At 42.9% G+C, this 27,955-nt stretch overlaps 2 protein-coding genes across 4 annotated transcripts in view; one reads left to right on the top strand and one right to left on the bottom strand.

Moving 5' to 3' along the window:
- Positions 1-27,955, bottom strand: part of RARS2 (arginyl-tRNA synthetase 2, mitochondrial) — a 62,632-nt gene that overhangs the window by 33,936 nt on the left and 741 nt on the right. The window contains exons 2-12 of one of the 2 annotated variants that reach the window (XM_083177107.1): positions 23,629-23,702; positions 22,052-22,148; positions 13,437-13,520; positions 13,259-13,356; positions 11,859-11,914; positions 10,648-10,731; positions 9,881-9,957; positions 9,250-9,408; positions 6,657-6,763; positions 1,488-1,583; positions 931-991 (exon numbers count right to left, since the gene is read on the bottom strand). In XM_083177107.1, the coding sequence (XP_083033233.1) occupies positions 931-991; positions 1,488-1,583; positions 6,657-6,763; positions 9,250-9,408; positions 9,881-9,957; positions 10,648-10,731; positions 11,859-11,914; positions 13,259-13,356; positions 13,437-13,520; positions 22,052-22,148; positions 23,629-23,702 (993 nt within the window). The remainder of the gene's footprint in view (positions 1-930; positions 992-1,487; positions 1,584-6,656; positions 6,764-9,249; positions 9,409-9,880; positions 9,958-10,647; positions 10,732-11,858; positions 11,915-13,258; positions 13,357-13,436; positions 13,521-22,051; positions 22,149-23,628; positions 23,703-27,955) is intronic. The other variant, XM_083177108.1, reaches the window with a different exon arrangement.
- ORC3 (origin recognition complex subunit 3) overlaps positions 27,738-27,955 on the top strand; it is a 118,837-nt gene continuing 118,619 nt past the window's right edge. Inside the window, exon 1 of one of the 2 annotated variants that reach the window (XM_083177106.1) lies at positions 27,738-27,756. The gene's annotated coding sequence lies outside the window, so the exon portion shown is untranslated. Of the gene's footprint in view, positions 27,757-27,884; positions 27,904-27,955 lie in introns of those variants that run through there. The other variant, XM_083177105.1, reaches the window with a different exon arrangement.

Here is a 27,955-nt window from a genome sequence, read left to right on the forward strand (position 1 = left end):
AGCACTCCTGCGTGCACCGCCGGAGACCGGGGGAGCACGGCTCTGACCCGCGCTGTCTGAGGGATAGCGCGCGGTCGCGATGCAGCGGTACTCACTGTGTCTGTGTCTGACGGTCCCTTCGTAGGCGGCCGCAGGAACACTGGAAAGTCTGGCAGACGCCTTTAGTGAGGCTCTGACAGGCTGCTTGGTAGAACCAAGGGCGCAGGACACCCGGACCCACACTTTTAAAAGAAGCAGGGAAGGGTTCCTTTCCTTTAAATATCTTCCGCATTGGAGCAGTGTAAAAACTGTGACCAGCTCCCGTGGCACAATTTTCTAACTGGGGGTATGATGGGTCTTAGAGGGGAGGAGCCAGCCTGCCCTGAAACAAATTTAGTAGTGCCTAGCTCCCAGCATTCCCAGCCCTAAACCCCGATGTAATCTCCAGTGTCTCCTGCTGCATGAGAGAGAAATACAGTGATTGTACATATACACGGTGAGATGGATTTTCTATTAGATCTGGATTATGTTCACACGGTGAGATTTACTTTATCTATTTGACCTCTATTCTAACAGTGTCTGGATCTGTATAGTCTTGCCTGCCAAGACTATTTTTCTATTAGATTTCTATAAAATTGTATTTGTAGAAGCAAAATCGAATAGAAAAATAGTGCATATCTCACCGTGTGTACCCTCAGATCCAGACCTAATAGACAATAAATCTCACCGTGTGTATGCACCATAAGTCACCTGTTAAAAATATGACATGTTGGAGGTACATGATAAATTATATTATAGTTTACTCCAATACACTCTAACAGTTATTGAGTTTATATCACAAACTTGACGTAACTGTTAAGTTAATTAATATTTTAACAAATGTACACCCATGAGGTAAACATAAAACTATTTAGCAGTTAGGACAGTATACTTCATAAATTGACTGCATACCACATAGATCATTTCATCAAATTTGTATTTCTCTATTCGATCAATTGCAGCAGCTATGTCCCTGGAAAGTAAACAGAAGAACAAAGAAAATCTTTTAGAATTGGTTCTATAACTGTAAGAACCAGAGAAAAACATTACTTTTTCAAATAAAAACATGTTCTCGAACTATTTATATGACAGATTGCTGTTCCTAAAACTGTATGTCCAGTGCAGTCATAGCTTAAATGCAAAAATGATTATGTGTTACAGTATATGGTGTTTTCTGGCAAGCGTACTGCTAAAAATATTTTCCCGATTTGTTTTTTGATCCAGGTATTGCAGTGTCATAATCAAATCACCATTATGGTGGAATTTAACAAATGTTAGAGGATAGTGCAGCCAAGATCAAATTAAAATAGGATTAGAAATGTGTGTGCAAGATATTATATACTTATAGTAAAGAACACAGTCTAACAAAGGGGCTACGCTATTCCCTCCCACGCCATACCAATATTACCCTCCCTCTTCATATCTATCTACACACTTAAGCTGAAAGGTCTATGAATCCATACGCTCACCTTGTAATGTATAAAGTTGACCCATCACTACGCATCACTGTGGAGTAAGATGATAAGTCGCCTCCTTCTGAGACATCTACCACTCCAGTACCCTCACTGTAAAACAAAGAAAAAAAACGATCAGTGGTGTTTCTTTTTATTTTCTTTATGAAAGCAAATTTAAATTGGAACAAGCATCAATATTGCATTGTGAGTGACTTAAGGGGGTATTCAATCTGGGGGTCACAGCTGTCAAGCTTGCTTGCTCTACAGCCGTGACCCTGTCCCGTTCTCGGTCTGCTCGACCGAGAACACGCAGGCGGGATTAAATGTCCTGCCTGAAGCGGGACGAGAAGGGGCGTGGCCGCGAGTTGCGACCGAGAAGAGGCGAGCTGCAGCCGGCAGCTCGTCACTTCCCGGCCGTTCTTGGCAGAATGAGTTTGACTGCTTGTGAAGTCGGGCTTGTTCTGCCGAGCTTCCCTGTTCAATGCGATCGTGGAAGACAGCATTGAATAGAGCCCGGCGGCCATCTCCCCCCTCAGGAGATGCTTGCCGGTGATTGAAAACCCCCCTTAATGTAATAAAAGTGTAAATACAGAAAAATTTATGAACAGTTGGTGCTGTTAATATTCTGCACAAGTTGAAACTCTGGAACCATTTACCAACTGTAAATATTATTATTATAATTTTATTTATAAGGCGCCACAAGTGTTTCGCAGCGCCGTACAAAGGAACAGTACAGGGAGACAAAACTTGGCATAACATTAAATAAATAACAAAAATAGAGTACGAATAAAGAGCGCCACAGTTCAATACACATTACAGCTTATATACAAGTAGTGAGGACTCAATCAATATACAACTAGAGGCTTGAGGCCAATGATGGAGATGGATATGCAGATGAAGATGGTCACTGAGTGTTTGAGTATAGGAGATCTGTTAGTGAAATATGAAGAGAAGAGGGCTTTGACAACAAGGGGGGGGAAGAGGGCCCTGCTCGGAGGAGCTTACAATCTAGTAGTAAATAAACCTAAAAAGAAAATAAATGAGATTTGTAGCTTTCTTAGTTTAAAATAATTGCGCTGATACAATCAAATCCTCATTCTTTCATCTGAGGAACATAGCCAGAATCAAACACTTAATCCCATCTGAAGACCTGCCAAAAGTCATACATGCATTTGTATCATCTCGTTTGGATTACTGCAATGCCCTTTACCTTGGTCTACCAGCAAAAGAACTGCACCGATTACAGCTGGTACAAAATGCAGCTGCCAGGCTGTTAACTAAACAGCCCCGCTCTAGCCACATAACTCCCATTTCTCTACTCCCTTCACTGGCTGCCAATAAAATGGCGAATCATTTTCAAGATCAATCTATTGAGTTTCAAAGCCCTACATGACCAAGGCCCAAGGTACTTGAAGCAGCTTCTGATTCCATACTGTCCCACCCGATTACTGCGGTCTGTAGATGAATGACTTTTAGCAGTACCTAGGATCTCCCGTAATTCATCTGGGGGTCGAGCTTTTAGCTATTCAGCTCCGACTTTATGGATCTCACTTCCCCGCACAGTTCGAGAGACCCCCACTCTAGAATGCTTCAAAAACAGACTCAAGACTTTCCTATTTACTCAAGCGTTTCCTTCAGTCCCTTAAGTATTGTTTATGAAAAGCTTTTCTGTACTGTATTACATTCATTCTATCTGTTAAGCGCCTTGAGTCCTATTGGAGAAAGAGCGCTATATAAATAAAATTATTATTATTATTATTATTATTATATTAACAAATAAAATTCTGAAAAGCTTTTCACACATATATGCAGTGCACTGTGCTCACAGCAGCTAAGTAATGAGGAGATTGTGTGTGTGTGTTAATCCTTTTCGCCAACAGATCAGAGGTCACACGTAGTGTGTAAGCTCCATACTATCGGCGACATGGTGCTGAAAGATAGGCTAACCAATCCCACCTACTTGTAGCAAGTTTGCCAGTAATCATGCAAGGAAAACAAATAAGAAAAGAAAAGCAGCACAAGAGGACAAACAAGCTGCACTGTTTGCCTTCACTTTGTAGTATCGAGGCGGGAAAATAACCAGAAGGAATTCAGTTTCTACCTTTGCAGCGTGAATGGCAAAAAATGTAGGTTGGTATAATGCCACCCATAAATAGCAGGCAAGTAATTTTTAAGAGGAAAAAAACAGTTTTGCTGAAGTTCCATGACGTATGGTTCAGGAAGAGCCGAGTACCTGGACTGAACGATGTGGAAAAAAAGATTTTCCAGAAGGTTTGCCCTCTTGGAGAAGGATGTGAAAGGCAGATTTTAAATTTCAGAGGTGTAACTACAGGTCCACCTGGCCAATGCTGTGTATAGATCCATTTATTTGGGTACTGGTAAGTAGCTATGCCCCACAGTGATGAGTTTGGGAAGCCAAGACGGCATCTAAGGTACTATCCAGGAGTATTTATTCATGAATGAATAAAAGGATAACAGTTTCCCAGTGAATTGGAGTCATCTGACTAACTTCCACCTCATAAACAAGAAGAAGAGAAGGAGTAAAACCAAAGACACCTCCCTGGCATTTAGAGTGATATTGCCCTGATGAGAGTAGAACAATTTTTTGCAGCCAGTGGATTTGAAAGGCTGTTCAGGCATCTTAAAAATGAAGGGACGATGAACACAGGGAAAAGCAGATCCCACTTGATGTCTTTGGCTGGAAGCAGAAGAGGTGAAGGAACAGAGTATACTCTGTGGTGTGAGCAGGTAGAGTAGTCCACTCCCCAGTCCAGGTGATCCCCTAATTAATATTATAAAGTGCCTAGCTCCCAGCATTCCCAGCTCTAATACCGAAGTGATTCCAGTGGTCCCTGCTGCATGTCAGAGAAATATTACTTAGGGGGGTATTCAATCACCGGCGACCTGGACGCTGGGCCCTAATTGAATGCAGTCTTCCCCGACAGCATTGAGCAGGTATCTCGGCAGAACGAGCCCGACTTCACAAGCGGTCAGGCTCCTTCTGCCGAGAACGGCCGGGAAGTGACGAGCTGCCGGCTGCAGCTTGTCACTTCCCGGCCATAACTCGCGGCCATGCCCCCTTCTCGTCCTGCTGTAGGCGGGACATTGAATCCCGCCTGCATGTTCAAGCTGACCGAGAATGGGACAGGGTCACGGCAGTCGAGCAAGCTCGACCGCCGTGACCTACAGATTGAATATCCCCCTTAGTGTTCATTCTAGCACCCGCCATATTTGAAAACCCATGCAGTTCCTCTTCCCTGCCTGAAGTGTCGCTGTCTGCTGTGGTGTTTCTAGCACAGGTCTGGTTTGCATATCAGTGCTGATATACAGACCACAATGTGCTAGAAGCACTACAGCAGACAGCGACATCCCAGACAGCGAAGAGGAACTGCATGGGTTTTCAAATATGGCGGGTGCTAGAATGACTATTAATTACTAAATGTATAAAAACCATGTGCCAACTTTGTTATTAGAGATGGGAGGAGTCAGCTGCTTTACGTAGACAAAGGTGTTTACTGCAACTTATGTCTACAACTGCACAAGGAGATATTTTCTCCCTCACCTGGTTTTGCCTTTTTAAAACATAGGCCAGATTTGCAGGGAGTCGCATATGCTTCCAAGTCGCTGCCCATTACATTTACAATATACAGGACTAAGAGGTAAGAAATTGTCTGACAAAATACTAAAGACCCTGACAAAAAGCTTTAGACCATAACCAGTCCGCTAACTCTCGATAAAGCCAATAATAATTTCAGAAACATGCTGGGAATATTTTTTAAGATCTTACCATAATGATGATATTAATAAGAATAATAATTATATGGAAAATGCTACTACTGTTACTTTGAAAATAATTGGCCAGTGGCAATGGTAATTACAGCGCAATAAAGGGATGAAAGTTATCCTGCAGCTGCTGATACAGTTTTAAAAAGCCACTGTGGATTGTGCTATGTAGCGATTAAATGGCATATATATATATATATATATATATATATATATACAATGTCCAGCAATAAATGGCACTCCGGAGACACGTTTCAGCTGAAGTAAATTGTATTGGAAGGCTTCCAATACAATTTACTTCAGCTGAAACGTGTCTCCGGAGTGCCATTTATTGCTGGACATTGTGTATTATCTTTTTCATTTGGGCACCGGGGCCAGCTGTGATTATTAACCAGAGTGCCGGCTGCATTGGACTTATATATATATATATATATATATATATATATATATATATGTATAAACGGAGGATGCGGCACACCATTCACTTAAACAAGAACTAACTTTTATTGCATGAACCTACCTACCTATCCTCACTTGCGGGCACCCATGCAGCTACTAATCTAGGAGGCTGTGCCGGACACCCAGGATCGATATAGATATATATATATATATATATATATATATATATATATATATATATATATATATATATATATATATATATATATATATATATACACACACACACACATACATACATACATATACACACACACACACACACACACACACACACACACACACACACACACACACACACACACAGACACACACATACATACACACACACACATATTGTCCTGGTCACAGCAGGACTTACTTTTGTCTTGCATAACTATAACCATAGTGTTGAAATTCCCTTATTAAGCTGGTAATTACAATAATATAATAATTTCATCAGTGAATATCTCATTATCAAGGAGCCTGGTTAAAGCTACACTTTATAGCAATGGTGAATAATCAATTCTGGGCTGTATGTATTTATCTGTATAGAGCTACAGTGCTCTGCGTGTGGAGAAGCGAGGCGCCATGTATATTTATTTAGAGTGAAAAAGGTTGCAGTGGACCTTTGGGTGATTTTGGTACATAGAATAGGAGGGAGCAATGCACATGACCTGCTGACGAGGAGATCCAATTCCAGACAACACACAGAGCAACCAAGAAGAGACAAGTATGGAGGGGAGACTAGAAGTGTACTACTATAGCCTTCATAGTTATCATATATACCTATACTGTATGTGTTATATAATATTGGTTAGTATCATTTAATTAACACATTTTTAATTGAGCTTCTAATTCTGAAGAAAGCAAATCAAGCCATTGTCATGTAACAGGCACATTGAACACACAGAACATTATGGTGCCGAAGCTAAAAAACAGAAGCCAAAAATCAAACCTTACTCAGTTGTCTTTAGGATGTCTTTGCTTCTCAAGAGGTTCAGAACAGCTTGAGATTTTTCTCTATAAAATGATTCGCCAGAATAGTCATCAAAATGTACTCCGAGACGCTAAAATAGAGAAATTACATGGATAATGAATACACTAAGCATGGGCACATTCCAGTCATTACAATCACACATGCAGTATCCTCTCTGTAGATATAGAAGAATGGTTAGAACAATAAATACAAAAACTCACTTTTATTATTCATACACTCTGGGGAACATCGCTAACCTTGGGACACTACAATGCTTAGATACTACTGTGCAAAATCTGTCCATCCAATGCAGGCATCTTTACCAAAACAGACTTTAAATCTGTACAATTTGGTAAAAGTTGAAAAGAAGACAATGGCATGAGTGACACCATGCCGCACTGCCCAAAATGTTCTCACCAATCAAAACCTGGAGTTCTCTAAGATAGACAAGGACTGGAGTGTTATTCAATTTTGCCACTGCATGTTGTGTTGCTGGCCAACTTCTCTTGTACACTACATAAAAAACAAGCAGACTATCGGTCATTCGAATGAATAAAAATCTGTGTAGACTGTAGAAACTCCATACTCCGTCTATATCCATACAGATATATCTCACTTTCTGAGGCTAGATAATGTACTAGACCAGGGAGAACAGTCCCTGGGTTGAAGTACAATATTTATACTACTAGAATGAATGCTTTCTGTGCATCAGGACAGTCAATTTTAAGGGGACATACACCGCTGTGGTGGTTAAAAGACCATAAGCACAGTGCTCATCTAGAATAGAGAGATGGAAGAGCAACTATTCACAATTAGGGTATTTTGTCTACTGCGGAAAACAGATCCTAAGGTGCAAGAAAATCTCAACATTCAGAGTAAGCTTCTGCTCCACGGAGGAACGGTTCATTGAGGATTCCAGTAGGCTTTCCATTCAGCAACACCTCCAAGGATAGGTGATTTTATCACAGCTGCCATGGAGGAACAACATCTCCCCCTGATGGCCCAGACTAGAAATAACATTGTCTATGGGACAACTTTCAGTGCCATGACTGTTCCTAGTTACTTCAATGATGACAGCCTGGAAAGACAATTAGTTTATTATAAGTTTACTCAGAGCCCTGGAGGTTAAGTACATGCCTTAGCAGCACTAGTTCATTCTTACAACAAGAAAATGTGCATTACTTATTGGTACAGAACACAAACTGAGCTTCAGTTTGGTCAGAGTATAGTAATTCAGGGGGTTATCCTGGTTTACTTGCAAAGGCATATTCACTCTCAGATGGACAAAACCATGTGCACTGCAGGTGGGGCAGATGTAACTTGTGCAGAGAGAGTTACATTTGGGTGGGATGCGTACTTCAAAGTGATATCTATAGTGCCGTGTATACAGATGAATCTGGCCTTATCCTTGTTGGCGATCCGCCAGCAGCATGCTGCTGGCGGATCGCTAGCAACACGGCGCCGCTATCTGACTGAGACGCGCGTGCGTCCCCCACGCACGTGCGTCTCAGTATCCGGGCGGCGAGGCGGACGCATTACTGTCCGCCTCCCGCTTGAGGGGGTAGGGGGGGACCCGAGGAGGCTGCGGGGGGGTGCGGTTGCCCGGTGTGGGCACCGGGCGACCGAGGGCAGCACCGTCGGAAGGGGACGCGCGCGCACCTCGTGCACGCGCGTCCCCTTCCAGCATACAGATGGCGGCGGGGCAGGGGATGGCGATGGCAACGCCATCGCCATCCCCTGCAAAGATGAATCCCGCTACATCTGTAAATAAAGCAGTCAGTATTTACCCCGCACAGAGACAAAATAACTAACCCCAATCTAAGAGTGTGTACACACGGTTCGATGTTCTGTGCGATCCGATGTACGATTCGATGTTTTGTCCGATTTTTACTTTTCCCCCTTTTTTTTTTTTTCCTCTACTCCTTAAGATATGCCTTAAGATATGCTTAAGATTTTGACTTTTTACCATACAATTTGCTATGCGATTTCCTATTTGATTTACTATGCGATTTCCTATGTGCCTTAAGATTTGCTTAAGATTTTGACTAAGCGATTTTGACTTACCAACAGGATGACTGACAGGGCCCTGGAAATCGTATAGCACATCGCATCTTAAGCATATCGCAAGGCACATACGATGCATGCGATATGCTTGCGATTTGTGCTAGATAGAGTGTGCTGCTGCTCACTCTATCTCCCCTCCGATCTCTCCTTAAACGGGAGCGCGCATCGGGCTAGGAAGCCCTTACAATGCATACAATCAGTATGCGATATGTATGCGATATGGCTTCCGATGTTGACGATATCGTCAACATCGGAAGCCATATCGAACCGTGTGTACACACTATAACTCTCTCTGCACATCAGCCCCACCTGCAGTGCACATGGTTTTGTCCATCGGAGAGTGAATTTGCCTTTGCGAGTGAACCAGAATAACCCCCTTAGTGCCAACTCCTGAACCAGCATACTCTATACACCAAGGTTAGCAAAATCCCTATAGTGTACCAATGAGTAAAAAGTTATGCCATGGTTAATACAAGGGAAAAAAGTTTCTTTATTTGTGAAATAAAAACATACCTCATACACTTTAGCATATTCCTCAATGCTCAGCCCTCGGAAGTGTGTCCACAGTGACAGAGCCTGCTGATTTCCACCCTCAAGCTTTCTCATAAAATCCTGGACCGACAGCTTCATGTCTTCATCTTGTTCTGCTGCAGCATTGGCCTTCACATAGACCTAGGCAATGAATGTGCAATACAGATAACCAATTAAATGATATAAAAGGGTGATCCACGTACAACCTTATATTTAACTTTTCTACCAAAACAACACAGATAATATTTTTGAAGGAAGAAAAACTATACTACAGTAGCTGCAGTTCCCTGCTCTGCTGGGATAGATAAAATACATGTCCGGTCAGCGAGGCAGGGGCTGGCTGCCGTCGGCGAGGCAGGGGAGGGCTGCCGCCCGCGAGTCAGAGGAGGGCTGCCGCCCGCGAGGCAGGGTTGAGCTTCTTTTCTGTGAATAGTGTGTGTCCAAGCATGTTAGTGTAATTTTTGGCATTACAACATACACAGAATAAAATATATTAAGAATGGTTATATTTTGGAAAATAAACTACAAAATGTATTTATATTTAAAATATTCCAAAAATGGTTGAGTTATGATAGTTTTTTGGCAAGCCAATTCAACGCACAAACTGACTCACTTCAAATAAGTGTTGGAGAGGATTAGAGTGGAGTTTCTCTTCACTGCCAAACTTTGAGAATCCAGCACCCAGAAGACCTATAAAATGATCATTTGAAAAGAACACGGTCATCTCTTGCAAGAATATGGTGTACAAACAAATTTCTAATAACCATTACCCAAAATCAGCTACTAGTCAACAACCTATAGTATGTGTAGCTGCAACATGATCTGCTATTCCAGATAACACGTTTTAGTTAATAATTTTTTTTGTATTGTTACAAACTTTCACAACACACACTAAACTGACTTCTACAAAAAAACAAAACAAAGTACATATTTCAAAAATTTTAATTTTCTATGAACATTTTGTTTTAATCACATTCACTAACATTGTTCTAATGGAAATCATTAAACGTGTTAAATAAGAATATGGGCCCTTAACTATATAGGAATAATATATACTGTATATACATATGGAGATACTCCAGAGATTCACGGTGTTCACTCTATCATAAAAATAGAAACAAGAGGGAAAAAACAAGGTAATGAAATCTAAAAACAATGGGACAAATGTAATTAGATTTTTTTAGGCAGCTTAAAAAAAAAAAAATCGTACGTGACTGCAATTTTTTAGCAAAACTATTTCTGACTTTATCTAAATTTTTTTACTTAATCGCACCTAACTACATTTTGCCCAATGTCTACATCTATTATACCCTAAAACATACCGCATACAAAATAAAATATTAAGATTACTTGACTTGCAAGCATTGTAGCACTACTCACCAAACTGCAGGCCCCAGTCCCCTAGGTAGTTTATTCTTAGAACTTCATTACCAGCTGCCTCCTTCAGATTAGCAATAAAATTTCCTATTAAGTAACAAACAAGTGTAAATGAACTATTACATTTTAAAAGTACACAATGTAGGTCAATTTTTGTCTACAAGCAAGAACATCACACAGCAAGTATAGAAATAAAAACCTTGGCACATTATATTAAACACACATTAGTTTACTGAGAGACCTCACAAAAGGCACATACTGTAATTATTATTATGTAGGACAAGGCTCGACAAAATCCGGGGGCCAGGTCACCACCAGAGTCTGCCAGGAAGCAGATCTCCCCAGGCAGAGAGTGGTGGCTTGCGATAATGGCAGCGCAGTGAACAACTCACCCAGCTGCTGCTGTATCAGAGCAGGTCCGCGGCGGTTCAGCAGCCAATCAGGAGTGATGGATGCCGCACACAGGCATCCATTCACCTCCTCCCTGCCTCCGCTGCTGTCTGCAGAGGCTGTGTGTGCCCCCCCTCTAACCTATGGACACTCCGGTCTGGAGGTTGGGCTTCTCCCATTGATGTAAACGGGAGCCGGGTCGCATGACCCCATGTACCCATTTACACTGCCATTTACCCAGGTCCTGCCCGAGTTGTACCCTGGGCAGGACCTGGGTTGAAGTCCCGTGTAAAGGGGCATGGGTTAACCCCTTTTACACTGCTGCTGACCCGGTGTAAAAGAAGTATATGTCAAAATTCCATCACTTCTCACCCTGCATACCGGTTTATCTGTGTATATACTGGCTATGTCAACTCAGTTATAATCTCCCTTTTAATATCTTCCTACTAGCAGAAAATGAAAAGGAGCTTCTGTCATTGAAGAATGGTGTACAGTATAATTGGTCCTGAAAATATCGGTACATTGGTAGATTACCCAATTGCCTGTTAATGTATATCCAAAGTGTGTCTATGAATGCCACACTTGTAGTACAGGTCATATTGATTTTACATTACAATAATTAATCATGTACTTCTGCCTGAATTGCACACCGTACAATTATTTACAAAGTAAACAAAAACATAACTGTGCCATTATTTTAGGATTTACTTAAGCATTTAGTTACTGAAAATTTTGGTATCAAGGTTTCTTTATTTTAAGTGATGTGAAAGGTCAAAAATAAGGATCCTTTATGGTGTTTAAAATAAATATAAGCAATATCTCACCAATTATTGTAGAGCGCAAATGTCCAACATGAAACTTTTTAGCAATATTGGGTGAACTGTAATAGTAAGCAAAAATAAAAAGGTAAACATTCTGTAATATAGAACAACTATTTTTTGTGTTACTTATACTGGTGTCCCTGAAATAAAGTTTAAAATGAGAAAAAAACAACAACAACAACGTGATAATAATAATCCTATATTTACAAACTACAGACAGAATACTCAGATGTACTGTAAATGGAAAGGCTTGAGATATTAAGAAACTACATAGAATTACGTAAAATTAGAGGGTAAAGATTGTATTTATAGGTACCTACCACTAAAACAAATTGCAAAACTCATACACTATTAGTGAAATATGGTTTTAACACTTTCCACACCATTGGGATAGTGTTCTCCAGTAGGGAAAATTGTATAGAGAAATAATAACTTTTGTAGTTGTGTACTCTGTAACATGCCTGCGAAAGCAGACAGGGTCCGGTTAAACATGTTGCACTTCTGAGGACCTTTTTATTACTGTATACGATATTCTTCATCACATTTTTAGAATATATATTTTTATATGTTTGCATTTAATTTTTTTGTTGTTGTTGTTATATTGTAGATGGTTGTTTTTTTTTTACGATACTGCATGATCCAGGCAGTATTAGATCTAGCTGGCCAATATGTTAATTTAAAACATATCACTCATACCAGTGACACTATGAGGTCACTGTTTACAGTTATTACTGCTGAGAGTATCAATCTGTGATCATGATTATTATATGCCACATCGTCGCTATCACCTGGCGATTAATATCCAGCATGCTGCATATATCTAGTTAATCGCTGGGCAGGGCCATTGTTCTCACTGGAAAACACTGGCCCTAAAAGATTGCTCAGCACACAGCGCTGTGCAGAACTGTGCGCTGAGCGATCTACATTGCTTATGTTGCTCAGTAGTGTTGCCCTGTGCGTAAGCCCCTTAAGGTTGGAGAAGCAATAAAACCATCTTCTGCTATCTTTTGAACTCTGCTTAAAGACTCCGCCTCCAGCAAACATCTCCTTGGATGAAGTGAGCACCCATTTCACTCGCCATATGTCATAAATATATATGTTGTGCAGTGTGCCAAAGTCAGACAGAATACAGTGATAGCTTCAATAATGAGTATGCAGAGCAAATCTATTATAATGGAAATGGAAAATACTTTGCATTTACTTGCATTTTTCTCCCTAAAAAGTGTCATCAATAAAATTAGTTAGAGCCTAAGAAAATGTATGCTAGCATACGATATCTCTAGAAAGCTTATGATATGGGGAATTTCAATTCCCCTCAAAATGCAAAGCTCTTCAACAACAAATGTCAGGCAAAGATCATACACACACACACACACACACACACACATATACGGTGCACATACCTGTATTCAACCAGTGTAAGACCTTTCGGCGAGTCTGACAACAGCTCAGAGTTAAATCCATACCTAGAGCCATCTTGGCTTATTTTCCTCAGAACACTCTGAAATATATACATACTCTACATTATTATGACAATATACTAACAACTTGAAATCTGAATATTGATCTAATAAAACTTACCTTAACTAATAAATCTCTGTTGATTTTGAATGTCACGGATCCCCGACCAGTGCCTATTTCACTTAATATGGAGTCACAGGTTAGCTGGAATACAAATATATGTATAGACGTCATATACTTTATTAATAAGATGGGTGGGAGACTGGCAATAAGGACCCCCCCCCACACAGAAAAAAAAACCCTTACATCATACATCCCTCATTGCAGTGGCAAAATAAATGGAGAATTTAAAAAAATCTGATTTAAGAACACATATAGGGGGTGATTCACACCCGCTCGCTGCAGGCTGAATTTGCTCCCCCTTCTGTTGTTTGTGGTCTGCGCATGCGCAAATGCCTTTGGCAAGTATCACACTCGCCAGGGCGTTTGCTCTGGGAGTGGCGGGCAGGGGCAGAGGAAGGGGACTGCCCAGCATTTCATGGGCACTTGCACCCATAGAAATTATGGGCGTACTCCTGCGAATGCATGCATATCAATGCCTGCTTGGGGCAGGTGGCTGATGTCACATGACCAGCACCAGGCCCGAATTTGACCATCTGAGGGCAGAATAAAAGTCATTTATTTGCAAAGGGGCGAAAAAAAATGCAGTTTTGCATTTACCCATTCGCTAGGCTGTCCTCCCACATTGCTTCAAATTGTATTAGCAAGGTGAAATCCACTGATCATGCAAAATACTTGACACAGGGATGAGCAATGAGCAAGCACTTTACAAGACTGGATTGTATTTATTTATTATCAGTTTCTTATGTAGCACATACATATTCCGCAGCGCTTTACAGAGAGAATATTTGAACATTCACATCAGTCCCTGCCCCAGTGGAGCTTACAATCTACATTCCCTACTACATGTACACGCACGCACAGACATTCTAGGGTAAATTTTTGTTGGAAGCCAATTAACCTAGTAGTATATTTTTGGATTGTGGGAGGAAACTGGAGTACCCGGAGTAAACCCACACAAGCACGGGGAGAATATACAAACTATGCACAGTTAGGGGCATAGGGGGCTTAAACCCATGACCTCAGCGCTGTGAGGCAGTAATGCTAACCATTACACCGTCCGTGCTGCTGATTTGTGGATGTGGCCCGGCAACACTGAAATTGCCCAGCAACTGTGCATATAGTCCACTACCACGTGGAAACTGATAAGGGACAGGAGACACAGCAGACATGGACATGTGATACTATAGGAGACATGGGGAACAGAGAAGAAAAAATGCAAAGAAGCAGCGCTGGGACCACAACGAATCAAAAACACAATGTGCTAAATGAATAATTTTATGTGATAAAAATAGTTAGCCACTTAATACATACTAAAAAACATATTAAAGAACATATACAATAAATGGTTAAAATCAAAATGAAAGGATCATACTGTATTTGCCTCACTCACAGGATGGATATGGGAGCCAAGAATGTCATAGACTTAAAAAGTAGTCAATAATTTTGCTGCTGTCGGTTGGTGAAAAGGGACGGGGAAGGTGGGGGTCACAGGTCCTCTCTATTCATATGGTTCCTCAGTTCAGTGCCGCTGGAGGATGCTGTGAATATATGATTGCTCTCAGAAGATCTGGGTGAAGATCAAATCACAGGTCCTCTCTAGTGGTACGGTATCCCAATTGGTGCCGTTGGAGGAAGTGTGGATGAAAGGTCCCTCAGATATGGTTATCCCTCTTGAATTTGACAATACCCCAGTGGTCGTTTGGGGAGTCAGTCACTTGGGGTGACTTGAATATCACCTGAGGGTGTCAATTGTTGAGGGTCCGTGACGGGGCCAGAGGGATCCTGCTGGAAATTGCCCATTAAGGAAGGGCAGGTAAAAATGAACCAAGGCAGCTGTAAATCAGTTCACATCCAATCCTGTAGGTTATGAGGCAGTAACATCTAACGCGTTCGCTACTAGCTTTATCAGCCAGTAGTGAAATGCGTTAGTTGATACTGCCTCAGTCTCCAGGATTGGATGTGAACTGATTTACAGCTGCCTTGGCTTGTTTTTACCTGCACTTCCTTTTTGGGCAATTTCCAGCAGGATCCCTCTGGCTCCATCACGGACCCTCAACAATTGAGTCCCTAAGGTGATATTCAAGTCACCCCAGGAGGACAAAGTCCATCTTCATTGACTGACTCCCCAAACAACCACTGGGGTATTGTCAAATTCAAGAGGGATAACCGCATCTGAGGGCCCTTTCATCCACACTTCCACCAGCGAGACCAACTGCGATACCGTACCACTAGAGAGGAACTGCGATTTGATCTTCACACAGATCTTTTGAGGGCAATCATATCTTCACAGCATCATCCAGCGGCACCGAACTGAGGAGCCGTATGAATAGAGAGGACCTGTGACACCCCCACCTTCCCCGTCCCTTTTCACCAACAGCAGCAAAATTGGTAAAGTGAACTTACCTCAAAATTATTGACTACTTTTTGAGCCTATGACATCCTTGGCTCCCATATCCACATCAGTCTCCGTTTGCATGGAGACTGATGTTGTGTGCATGTGCAGATGCAGGGCTACATGTTTGCCGTCCCACTCACACCGAGCAGTGCAGATGGAGGGCGTTCCCAGGGAAATCTGGTGATGATGTAGGTGAGGGCAGCCAATGTCAGCTGCCCACCTGCTTCCTGCACAGGGTGCTTGCAGATCAAGGACACCCCACAGGTGTCTCTGATCCGCGTGCGCTGGAAAAATTGTTTGATGGTCATCGACCATCAAATGATTTCTCTCCCACACCCAAGGCTGCAAATTGATGATTATGCAAATCATCTATTCGCAGCCGTGTGGGGTGGTCGCGAGTGCGAGGGGCAGCCAGTAATGCTCCGGCAGGCACCAACAAGTGGTCCTCAGTGCGCGCTTGAATTACCCCTCAAGTGGGGAGGAGCAGCATTGGCCTTTTATTATATAGGATATAAAGAGTCGAATTATACTCACCGATAATTCCTTTTTCTTCCTAGAGATCCCATGGCAGCCATACATTGGGATATTCCCTTCCCCCATCAGAGCAGACAGGATTGATTTCTCTTGGGACCGCCCACCTTGGGTATAATAGACCCCTCCTTCCCCTCTGCTGTATCTTTTGAGTGTCTCTGTACCAAGGTCCCTAGAGAAAACACATCATAATACAAGGGAGGGTAATTAGTGGCTGCCATGGGATCTCTAGGAAGAAAAAGGAATTATCGGTGAGTATAATTCGACTCTTTCTTCTACGATCCCCATGGCAGCCATACATTGGGACATACCCAAGACAAATAAACGGGAGGGTAGTGTTCAGCATGAATATTTTTATTATACAGAGGTATCCGCAGATACTGCCTCTTGGAGAACATGCTTCCCAAAGTGGGCAAGAGAAACATCAAGTGCATAATGTTTTACAAAGGTGTGTACTGACGACCAGGTAGCAGCTTTGCAGATCTCGGTCACTGAAGCTCTGGCCCTGTTCGCCCATGACGCCGAGACTGCCCTTGTGGAATGTGCCTGTACTATGGGAGGTACTTTCTTGCCCTCCAGTCTGTAGGCTGCCACGATCGTCTCTCTTATCCATCTGGATATGGTTTGTTTTCCTGGTTCTTTTCCTTTACGGACACCACTCGGGATGACAAATAGGTGTTTGGTCGATCTAAGGACTTTAGTTCTTTCCAGGTATATTGAGATGACCCGGACTAGGTCCAACGTATGCCAACTTCGTTGTTCCTCATTTTCCGGTTCTGGGTAGAAACTAGGTAACACAATCTCCTGATTGAGGTGAAATGAGGATATCACCTTAGGTACGAACTCAGGATGTGTCCTCAGTACCACTCTATCTGGGAAGATAACAAGATAAGGCTCCTCTATCCATAGAGCTTGGAGCTCACTTACTCTTCTGGCCGAGGTGACTGCGACCAGGAACACCGTCTTCCAAGTTAGATACTTTAGAGGACACTCTGTTAAAGGTTCAAAGGGGTTTTTAGCTAATACCGCTAACATAAGGTTTAAGTCCCACGGTGCCACTATAGCCTTGACTGGCGGTCTGATCCTCCTCATGGCTCTATTAAACCTCTTTATCAGCCTTTCTTCAGCCAAAGGCCTATCTAATAGTACTGCTAGGGCAGAAATCTGAGCTTTTATCGTTGCTGGGGCAAGACCCAACTGAAAGCCGTCATATAGAAACTGCAGGACTCTATCTGTTGATATCGATGAGAAGTCACCACAGAACTGACCCCATTCGATGAACTTGATCCAAGTTCTATAATAGGATAAGGAAGAAATGTTCTTTCTGGCCTTCAGCATCATTTCCACGACTTGGGATGACAAGTTGTGCCTACTTAATATGCCCCGCTCAATCTCCATGCCTTTAGCGACAACCCTGCTGGCTCTGGATGATAGACCGGACCCTGATGCAGTAGGTCCTGCCTGTTGGGCAGTGACCACGGTTCCCGAACCGCCATCTTTAGGACGCTGACGAACCAGGGCCTCCTCGGCCAGTAGGGCAGTATTGCCACTACCTCGACCCGATCTTCTCTCAGTTTCTTTAAGACTCTCCCGATCATCGGAAAGGGGGGAAACATGTAGCCAAGTTTGAAGTTCCATTTCACTGAAAGGGAATCTATAGCTAGAGCTTGCGGATGAAATGATTTTGAGAAAAAGTTGTTCACCTTTCTGTTCCGAAAGCTGGCCATCATGTCCACTTCTGGGGTACCGAATATTTTCTCTATCTGGGAAAAAACTTCTGCATTCAGCTCCCACTCCCCTGGCGATATCACCTCTCGACTCAGGAAGTCTGCTAGTACATTCCTCTTGCCTGGGATATATACTGCTGATAAGGACTCTAGATTGTCCTCCGCCCAGCTCAGTATTTTTTCTGACATCTGCATGAGTTTGATGCTTCTTGTGCCCCCCTGGTGATTTATGTGGGACACTACTGTCACATTGTCTGACATTACTCTCAGATGTGAATGGCGAATGTCTTCCTTTAGGAGTTGTATGGACTCCCAGACCGCTTGTAATTCTCTCATGTTTGAAGAGTTCCTTGCTTCTTTCCTTGTCCAGGAGCCTTGTATAGATTTTCCCTCTATATGAGCTCCCCAACCGGTGAGACTGGCATCCGTAGTTAGTATTCGGAATGTCGGGTTTTCTAGACTGGTACTCCTTTCTTCTAAACCCTGTTGCCACCACTTTAGGTCTTGTCTTACCTCCTGACTTAGCCTGAACCGGTGATGATCAGCATAGCCGCTCTTCTGTAATGGGATGATGGACCACTGAAGTCGTCGCATTCTCCACTGCGCCCACGGGATGATCCTGATACAGGATGCCATCATACCCAACAACTGGATAGCCATACTCAGCGGGCAGCCGTCTATCCGTAACACTAGACTTGTTAGCTCTTGAATCTTCAGACATCTCTCGGCCGACAGGGATATTTGAAACTGAACTGTGTCTATCATAGCCCCTAAAAACTGTATCCTTTGAGTCGGAGCAGTCTGGCTCTTTTCTGTGTTTATCACCCAACCTAGAAGTTGTAGCAGGTTTATCGTCTTCCTTACATTGTCCTCTGTTTCTCTCACAGAGTCTCCTGCAATGAGTAGGTCGTCTAGGTAGGGCCATACCTGAATCCTTCGGAGCCTCAGAGCCGCAATCACTGTAACTAGCACCTTGGAAAAGACTCTCGGAGAAGTTTTCAGCCCAAATGGAAGACAGGTAAATTGAAAATGACGATTGGCCACCGAGAACCTGAGAAATTTTCTGTGTCCCTGATTTATTGGGATATGATAATACGCATCCTTTAAATCTATTGATGCAAGGTAGTCTCCCCTTCTGATTCCCATAACTATGGAACTCAGGGTCTCCATCTTGAACTTTATTTGTCTTATGTAGACATTCAGATCTCTGAGATCCAGGATAGTTCTGAACGTTCCATTCGGTTTCTTCACCAGAAATAGATTCGAATAAAAGCCCTTTCCCTGTTCTTCTTTTGGAACCTCCTCTATGGCCTCCGTCTGTAGGAGTTGTTCTAATTTCAGAAGTAGGGCTTTCTTTTCTTCGGGTACGCCTGGTATCCTTGACCTTACAAATCTGTGATGGAGAGGTGCTGTCTCGAACTCGATATAGTAGCCCTGATGAATTATATTCAGCACCCAAGTGTCCCTTATTATCTCTTCCCAGTTCGTCACGAACCTCAGTAGTCTGGCGCCAATACTGTTCTTTCGGAGATAGTCATAGTTTTCCTTTCTGGTTCCAATCCTTTTCAGGTTGGTATCTGCCACGAAAGTTTTGACGAAATGACTGTCTAGAGGTACTGGTACTTCCCCTCTTGTAATACGTCTTCCCCGGACGATATGTCTTTGCCTCTCTATATGCCTGTCTTGTGGAGGCGGGAAAATTAAACCGATTCTTCTTCTCTTGGGGTAAGCGGACAGATTTTCCCCCTGAAATTCTCTGTATCATGGTATCAAGTTTGGACCCAAATAAGAATTTTCCTTCAAAGGGTAAGTTTGCTAGTTTATTTTTGGAATTAGCGTCAGCACTCCAGGGTTTTAGCCAAAGAGCCCTACGGCCTGTTACGCCTGCCGCCATAGTCTTTGCTGCAAAAGAGACCCCATCAAGAGAAGCTTCACATAGGAAGTCAACAGCCTTCTGTATAATGTCCAGATTTTTAATAAGATACTGTTTAGATATCTTCTCCTCTATGTCTGTCTTTATATTAGAGGACCACAATCTAATCGCCCTGGCTACTGAGGCCACCGCTACATTCGTCTTCAGGGAACCCGCTGATGCTAAATGGACCTTGCGAAATGATGTTTCCATTCTTCTATCCATGGCATCCTTAAATGCCGCTGCGTCCTCTACCGGAATGGTGGATTTTGAAATAATTTCAGCCACCGCCGCGTCTACTTTAGGTGTAGTGCACCAGCCGAGAAATTCTTCATCTTTGAACGGGTACATTCTTTCCACCCTGTTCCCTAGGGTGACTCTCTTGTCAATGCTGACCCATTCCTTAAGTATCATCTCTCTTATGACTTTATTTACAGGAAAGGTTCTCCCTCTTTTGTCCCTGTCTTCATACAGTGGGTCTTTAGTCTCAGAGGTAGATGCCAGCTCTTTAAAGTTCATAGCCTTGTATATGTGTTTTAACAGGTTTTCTACCAGATCCAAATTAAATGTTCTGACTTCTTCTAGTTCGCCTTCCTCTGACGAACCCTTATCCTCGCATTCTAAATCCTCTGAAGAATCCTCTTCAGGTGTGAATTCAGCCTGCACTCTAGACCTCTTTACTGACTGGCTCTGGGTAAACTCATTTTTAGAGACAAAGTTCTCCTTCATCCAGGCCATTAATTCCTTAATGACCTCAGTGTGTTCTGATTTCTTTAACACTTTAGTTTGTGCCATCTCACATAGATCACATATAGCCTTTTTCTGTGCTGAAGCGAAGGACTGGTCACATGTCATGCATATGGATTCAGTGAACTTTTTCTTAGCTGTTCTCTTCTTATGCACAGGAGAGACAGGCACACTAAAAGAGAGAAGCTACACTCAATATCTATCTCAGAAATAAACAACTGATGCCCAAAACCAAAGGGCTTACCTCACTGGGGCATCATCAGGCTTCTGGGGAGAAGGCGCATCCATGGTTGCAAACACAGCACACAGTGTAGTACTCCACGCTGTAACCACTTTACACGCCGCTGAACTCGCCATTACTGCGGCTATTTAACCCCTGAATTGCCGCCAGAATTAGCGTGAGTATCAGGATAGCCGAGCGGAACCAATTCCCCCGTCCCGTGTAACCAGGGGACTGAATTGCGAGACGCACTACCGGCGTCTATGGGCGGAAGTGACGCGAACTCGGCACTTCCGCCCCCTCTGCCTTTAGATGCTGTCGCGTGCAGCCGCGGCTTCCAGCGGGGCTGACGCTGCGGGGAGACCACACGTGGATGTCCGGAAGCCTTGGCTGGAGCCCGTCCACTCCAGAATCCTCCCAGCCAGCGGCAGGGTATGTGCGCGCAAGGAGACAAGTTAAACTGGCCTCCTGCGCCCTCTTCTCCCCGGGGAGCCACCCCTTCAGCTCCATGCTGCCGAGGTAACCCTGTTTAAACAAAAAATAATTGCCTACTCTGTCTACTCTAACACGGAGACAGGAAAAAAGATACAGCAGAGGGGAAGGAGGGGTCTATTATACCCAAGGTGGGCGGTCCCAAGAGAAATCAATCCTGTCTGCTCTGATGGGGGAAGGGAATATCCCAATGTATGGCTGCCATGGGGATCGTAGAAGAAAATAATATGTTTGTGTTTGTACAGCTCTCAAGGTGAAGCTGACAAATCCCACACATTTATTTAGTATGGAAAAATTAGACCACACAGCGACAACACGACAGAGAGACAAATATGGAAAACATCATTTTTGGTTGTAAGAAACTGTTTGACTGACAGAAGGAATATTGTTTAATTACACTTTTATATATTTTTCTATACAATTTTAGTCTGTTTACCAAATATTTTGCTCATATATAAAAACTGCTACACAAATCAGACATGTGCAGTGCCTCGTGAGCCTGCATGTTTATCTATAACTCTACTAAATCACACGGAGTAAAATAAAATTAATAAAAATGACCATAGAAAAATGCACTTCTTGTAATACCTTTTCTGCAACAGTTTGTGCCGCCTTCTTGTGACTGGCTGCATCACTAGGACCATGTAACACAGAATTCATATACAGCTGAAAGTCAGGGGATGCACTAAGTGAAGAAAACAAATACATTATGCATAAAAGACCTGTGATATGCTAAAGAACAGAAGGATTTCAATGGTTTATCCAACAAGATCACTAGCAGAAACCTAGATAGGTTGTCATGACAATAGCAAGGTTTGCTAACAACAATATGTAGGCTGCCTGAATCCTGTGGAATATGAAAGAATATTAAATACAGCCGTCCATACCACAATCTGCCTAGAAAATAGGTTTTTAATATTGTTTAGTTGCATAGATCAGACTTAAAATTATGCTCCTAGCACGCAACTCTCCACAGATCACATTATATTGTTGAAGATATTTTACAACTAATGTTTTGTACACACGGTACAATCCAGCATGAGATTTTGACTATATAGTCAAAATCGCATGGAGATCGTATGCAGATCGCACAGGTTTTTTACCTTGCGATCCCTATGTGCGCTCCCGTGACAGCACAAATGAAAACCCAGATAGACAGGGCAGCAATGACTATGAAGTGCAAATCTAATGCAGATTGTATGAATTGTATGTAAAAAGTACAGAGATAGCAAATATTGTATAGCACTCGCATCTAGTCGAATAGCAAGGGAATCTCACCGTGTGTACACACCATAAAGGAGCCCACACACTAGAACAATTTTTTTGCAGATTGGCCGATTTCCGATAAATCAGCCGATATATTGTCGGATGTTTATCGATATTAGGTCAAAAATCGGCCGATATCGGTCCGATGCGCTCTCCCGTGGATCTTTTGCTAAATTTTCTGATCTTAGATGCTACAGGAAAGATCCGAAGATTTAACAAAAATCTTTGGTAAAGATGTGCGCTTGCCTGAAATCTTTTGTCCAGGATGGACAAAAGATTTCAAGGCTAATTTATGCGCAAATCTTAAGATTGCAGAGCTGCCCATTCGATTATAAATTTCTTACACAACAAAAAAAAAAAAACCCACCAATGACAAGTTAGCCCAATTGTATTTTATGGATTTATGCTGGGTACACACCAGCACGATGCTGCTCGTGAGCGGGTCGTCACAGGAACGTACGACCCACTCACGAGCTGACGGAGCCGCCGACCGGCACAGAAAAAGCCCCTGATGTGATCACGATCTGATCGCGACCCGCACCCACTACAATGGTCTTTTCTGAGATCCTACCTGCAGCAGGTAGGATCTCAGAAAAGACCTAACGACCCGCGGGGCCGCGCATCGGATCGGGATTGCATCAAAAGGGCAGCGAAATGGTCCAAAACACGGCCGATTTACATACAATAGGTCAAGATTGTATCGTTTTGGGCCATATCGTCCTGGTGTGTACCCTACATTAGTGATAACAGGTAGTATTAAGTAAATAGTATTGTATGTGCTCTTGGATTCTGTCATATAAGTTGTCAATTCATGGGTATTTAGTGGGACTGAAATTTACACATATTAGGGTCAAAAAGTAAAGTCCATAATGTACAATGAAGAAAATAAGTAATTTTACTGTCTCCTGTGAACTGGAATTGCATGAATGTGATGGAGTAATTTTTCTGATGGTACGCCCACAACTCGCGAAACCTAAACAAAACAAAAAGTCTATCATTAATAAACAGTATAAATCATAAATCACTGTGCAGACTATAAGAAGCAGTGTAGTAATTAACTTTTTTTGGTTGGCTAGTTTTTCTTAAGATGGCAAATCATTACTGATAAGTATACAGATCTGTGAGACTACCATGGCAACCTTAGTAATATAGCACATGATGCAGTGAGCAGAGAGGCTTTGTAATGCCACTCTGAGCTCTGTGACATCTTTCATCTCCTACTAGCTCTTCCTTCTAATGAAATGCTGTTAGGTGTAGGACAGAAAATTAATGGTGTGTGTAATCTACACATTTTTCCCATTTTTAGGGCAAAATAGATTTGCCCTATTTAATCTCTGTGCTGATTTTTTGCCTGCATCTGTGAAAACCACATGGATCAGCGAATTTGCTATTTCTTTTTTTGGGGGGGCCTGGCAAAAAAATTGGCAAGGATTGAATACCCTCCAATGTGTACAACTATCAGATCCCATACTTTCCCAATTTTGATGTGTGTGAATGTATGTATGACAGTAGATATGTGTACAAGAGATGTTTATGTACAGTATGTGTATAGGTATTTGACTATTACATACCCACACATATATAGATTTAGGTGACACAATCTGGCTTTTCAGGAATTGTCCCCCTGAGGCTTCAGTGTCTTATGGTCAGAAAATGCTTGCATCTGCTGTGCAAGCAAGGTAGGGGGTAGGCCTGCATCTGAGGAAGCAATGTACAGTAAATGCACCCACCTGACATAAGGTGTGATCATCACGCCCCTTATCATGTACACACTAAAGGCTTTTTGCACAAGAGCCATCCTTGGGTCCCAAATGTTGCTCTTTAGGGCCTCCCTTTCTTAAGTCCCACAAGCCCCCCCGAAGCCTTAATCCTGCACTATCCAGAAGGACATAATGCTCAGCAGGACCAGGATGTCTCACTGCAAATCACATTATTAATTCTGCAGACCGCCCCCCTCTCTGGGGAATGAGCAGATGCAGAAGGTCAACTACTCTTATGGGAGAGTAGATAACGTTGTTTTTAGCAGCTAATCAGCCTTTAGCTATCATTTATTTAGTGCATAATATAAAATGATAGCAAGAAGCCGCTTGGTTGCTATGGGCAACTTTTAAAAATGTACTTTTTTGTAGGTTTAATACATCTCCCTGTGGGAATCTCACACATAAAGCTACCGGACATTCCAGGAGAGTAGCCCCCTTTCACACTGCCAAAATAACCTAGGGCAGGAGTTCCCAAACTGTGTGCCTAGGCACCCTGGTGTGCCTCAGGACATTTGCAGGGGTGCCTTGGGTTGGTGGACCAGGATCAATTCATATTATTTATTGGCAATGTAACAGGCAAAACCAGTGCTTGTGGCTGCCAATCATAATATATGTGGACAAACAGAAGCAAATCCTGTCCCTCACCAGATAACTGTGACATATAAACACAATGCACTTAATTTAATATATTTTTTCAGAATTTCTTGATAAGAAGCATTTGGCCTAGGGGTGCCTTGAAAATATTTTGATGCCCTAGGGTGCCGTGATTCAAAAAAGTTTGGGAACCACTGACCTAGGGTATTGCATGGTCAAACCGGTTTGTGGTTCAGTGTGAAAGGGTCCTTGAAAAAAAGTCTAAGACCAGTAACCTGAGTAGCAAGCAGGTAGTGTGTAAGTGGTGTGCAAACAGGTGGCCCAGGTCTGTCCTGTATCTTAACCGGGCTGGACCCAGGGTTTTGGTGTAAAAATAAAAACTCACAGACCTACAGTATGTGGGTCATATTGTTGCTTTCACTTTGCAATTGTTTTCCTGTTTAGTATACTATGGGGCCCATTTATCAACTAATATTTGCGGCTAAATCCCCGAAAACACCCGTTTTCGGGGGTTAGCCGCAAATATTAAGTTTCACCTAAATGTATCATAGGGGGACCGCAGCAGGAATCTCCGATCCCTGCTGCGATCCTCCCTGCAGTGCCGCCGGCCGCATCCCCCATAGGTTTCTATGGGGGATGCGAAGCTGCCCGATGTATCAACATCGGGCAGCCCGACATCGCACCCCTGGGCTATCGCCATTCTGATATGGCGATAGCCCATTGTAGCCTATGGCTACACATCGCACTGCCGAGCAGGGCAGTGTGGTAAGAGGGGTCGGCGGGGGTCAGCGTATAACCGCGCATGCACTGACCCCCCCGGCTTCCGGGTTAGCACTTCGCAGGGACGGGCTCCTTTCAGAGCCCTGTCCCTGCAGTGCCAGGGATGATACATCCCAGTGATCTGATCGCATTTCACAATGCGATCCTGGGCGGTAATTTTCCGCCCAGATCGCATTTCAAATGCGATCATTGATAAATGTGCCCCCAAGTCCTTTGTAATTTTTTTACAAACAAAAATAAATATTTAAAGGCATTACAAATACAAAATCTTATAATTGTTGATTCCAGATGATCAGGTGTTTAATGATAAAATCTTCTGAAATAATGAGGTATTATGTACTAGGTGATTCATTGCGCCCTACGGGAGCTCTTCACATTGTCATAAGGGTCTCCGCCCCCTTAACCTGTGAAGGCTTTTATCGTGTGAAATATGGCTTGTATTTTATCAAGAATGTCCTGTATAGCAACTTCAGTTAGAGGTGAAATTGTATTAATGTTAAGGGCGTATAATTGGGAAGGAGGGGTAACCCGTTTAGTTGCTACAGTAAGAAGGGGTTGGAATCATTGGGTTGACCTAATGATGGTTGACAGTCATTAGGTTGACACCGTTGAGTCGACATACTGCAAGGTTGACAGGTGTCTAGGTCGACATGGGACAAGGTCAACAGGTGTCTAGGTCGATGCATGCGTTAGGTCGACAGTCAAAAGGTCGACATGGGGTATTTCCACAGTTTTTTTTACCTGAAAGTCGACATGGACACTGTTTTAAGTGCAACGCATCCCCTCGTATGCCTCGCTGCGTTCGCCATGCTTCTGTCTCGGTACCTCGCTACGCTCGGCACACTATTTTATTCTCAAACAATGCCCTAGTGGATGGTAGGACATGAAATGCTGCCTGTCGGCACATGTCGGTTCAAAAGCAGTGAAAAACCCCATGTCGACCTTTTAAAGAATGTGGAGTTTTGGGATTATCGCTGGCTGCTTACTCCTTATCTTCATCTCTATAGCCAGATCTGTAGATCTGTGTGTATAACGCTGGGCAGGGGGTGGATTTCACTCTGTGACTCTGCCCATGTTATACACATACTCACAGACTGACAGTTCTGGGCTATTATAGATGAGATACCCAAAAATACAAAGCACAATACTCATGTAAGCTTCATTTGTTACACTATTACCTATATACGGTATTTAAAACGGGTCTGAGCCTTCACATTGCAGTAGATTATAGTCTTAAATACCGTTTAAGTACCATTCACATCAGTCAACCCGTTTAATCCCCTGAACATGTTTCAAGGCAGAATGCAGGGGACAGCCTATCACAGGTCTGTAATCTTTTTTTTTTACTAAATACCTTTTCAGAGCCATTCTCACTGCATAAAAAACGGCTCTGAAACGTGTTTTGAAATACTGGTTATCTTTAACCGATAAATCAACTCTAGCGCTTTACAACTGCAGCCTTAAACATTTTGAAATGGGAAAAAACGGCAATATACCGTTTAACAAGTGCGATGTGAAATGGGTGTTCGTAACAAATGTTGTATTTTGTTTGTCCTTGTGTATAAAGTTGTACTCCTAATTGCCTATGCTCCAAGAGTATAGAAGTTTAACTCTGTCATAGGGAACTGCAACAAAACTGCTGCTTCATATTGACGAGAGCATATGGTCATTAGGTCAACAGCACTAAGGTCTGCATGCATTGGGTTGACCACTGAAGGTCAACATGAGCCAACGTCTACACATGGGAAGGTCGACATGTCATTAGGTCAACACAAGCACTGCTACGTAAGGATTTTCGGTGAGGGAACCATTAGCAAAAGCTTCGGAGGATGCTTTGACAGCTATTCTGAAAGCAATTGCTGAGGTCTGGCCACCTGTCTCGGACAACTAAAGGTACTTTCACACAACCCTCCTGTGTCCACGCCACTAGCTATTACCGTGAAGGTGTGGCGAGCGAACGATGATGCTTAGCCGCACCATGGTTCACTCGCCACGCTTCGGGCTTGGTAGCTCGCTCTGCTCGCCACAACTTTACTAAAGGTAATAATAGATGGTGGCGTGGACACAGGAGGGTGGCGCTCATGGCTTGTAC

Source organism: Crinia signifera, chromosome 3, assembly GCF_055691185.1.
Source record: "Crinia signifera chromosome 3, ASM5569118v1, whole genome shotgun sequence".
Lineage (NCBI taxonomy): Eukaryota > Metazoa > Chordata > Amphibia > Anura > Myobatrachidae > Crinia > Crinia signifera.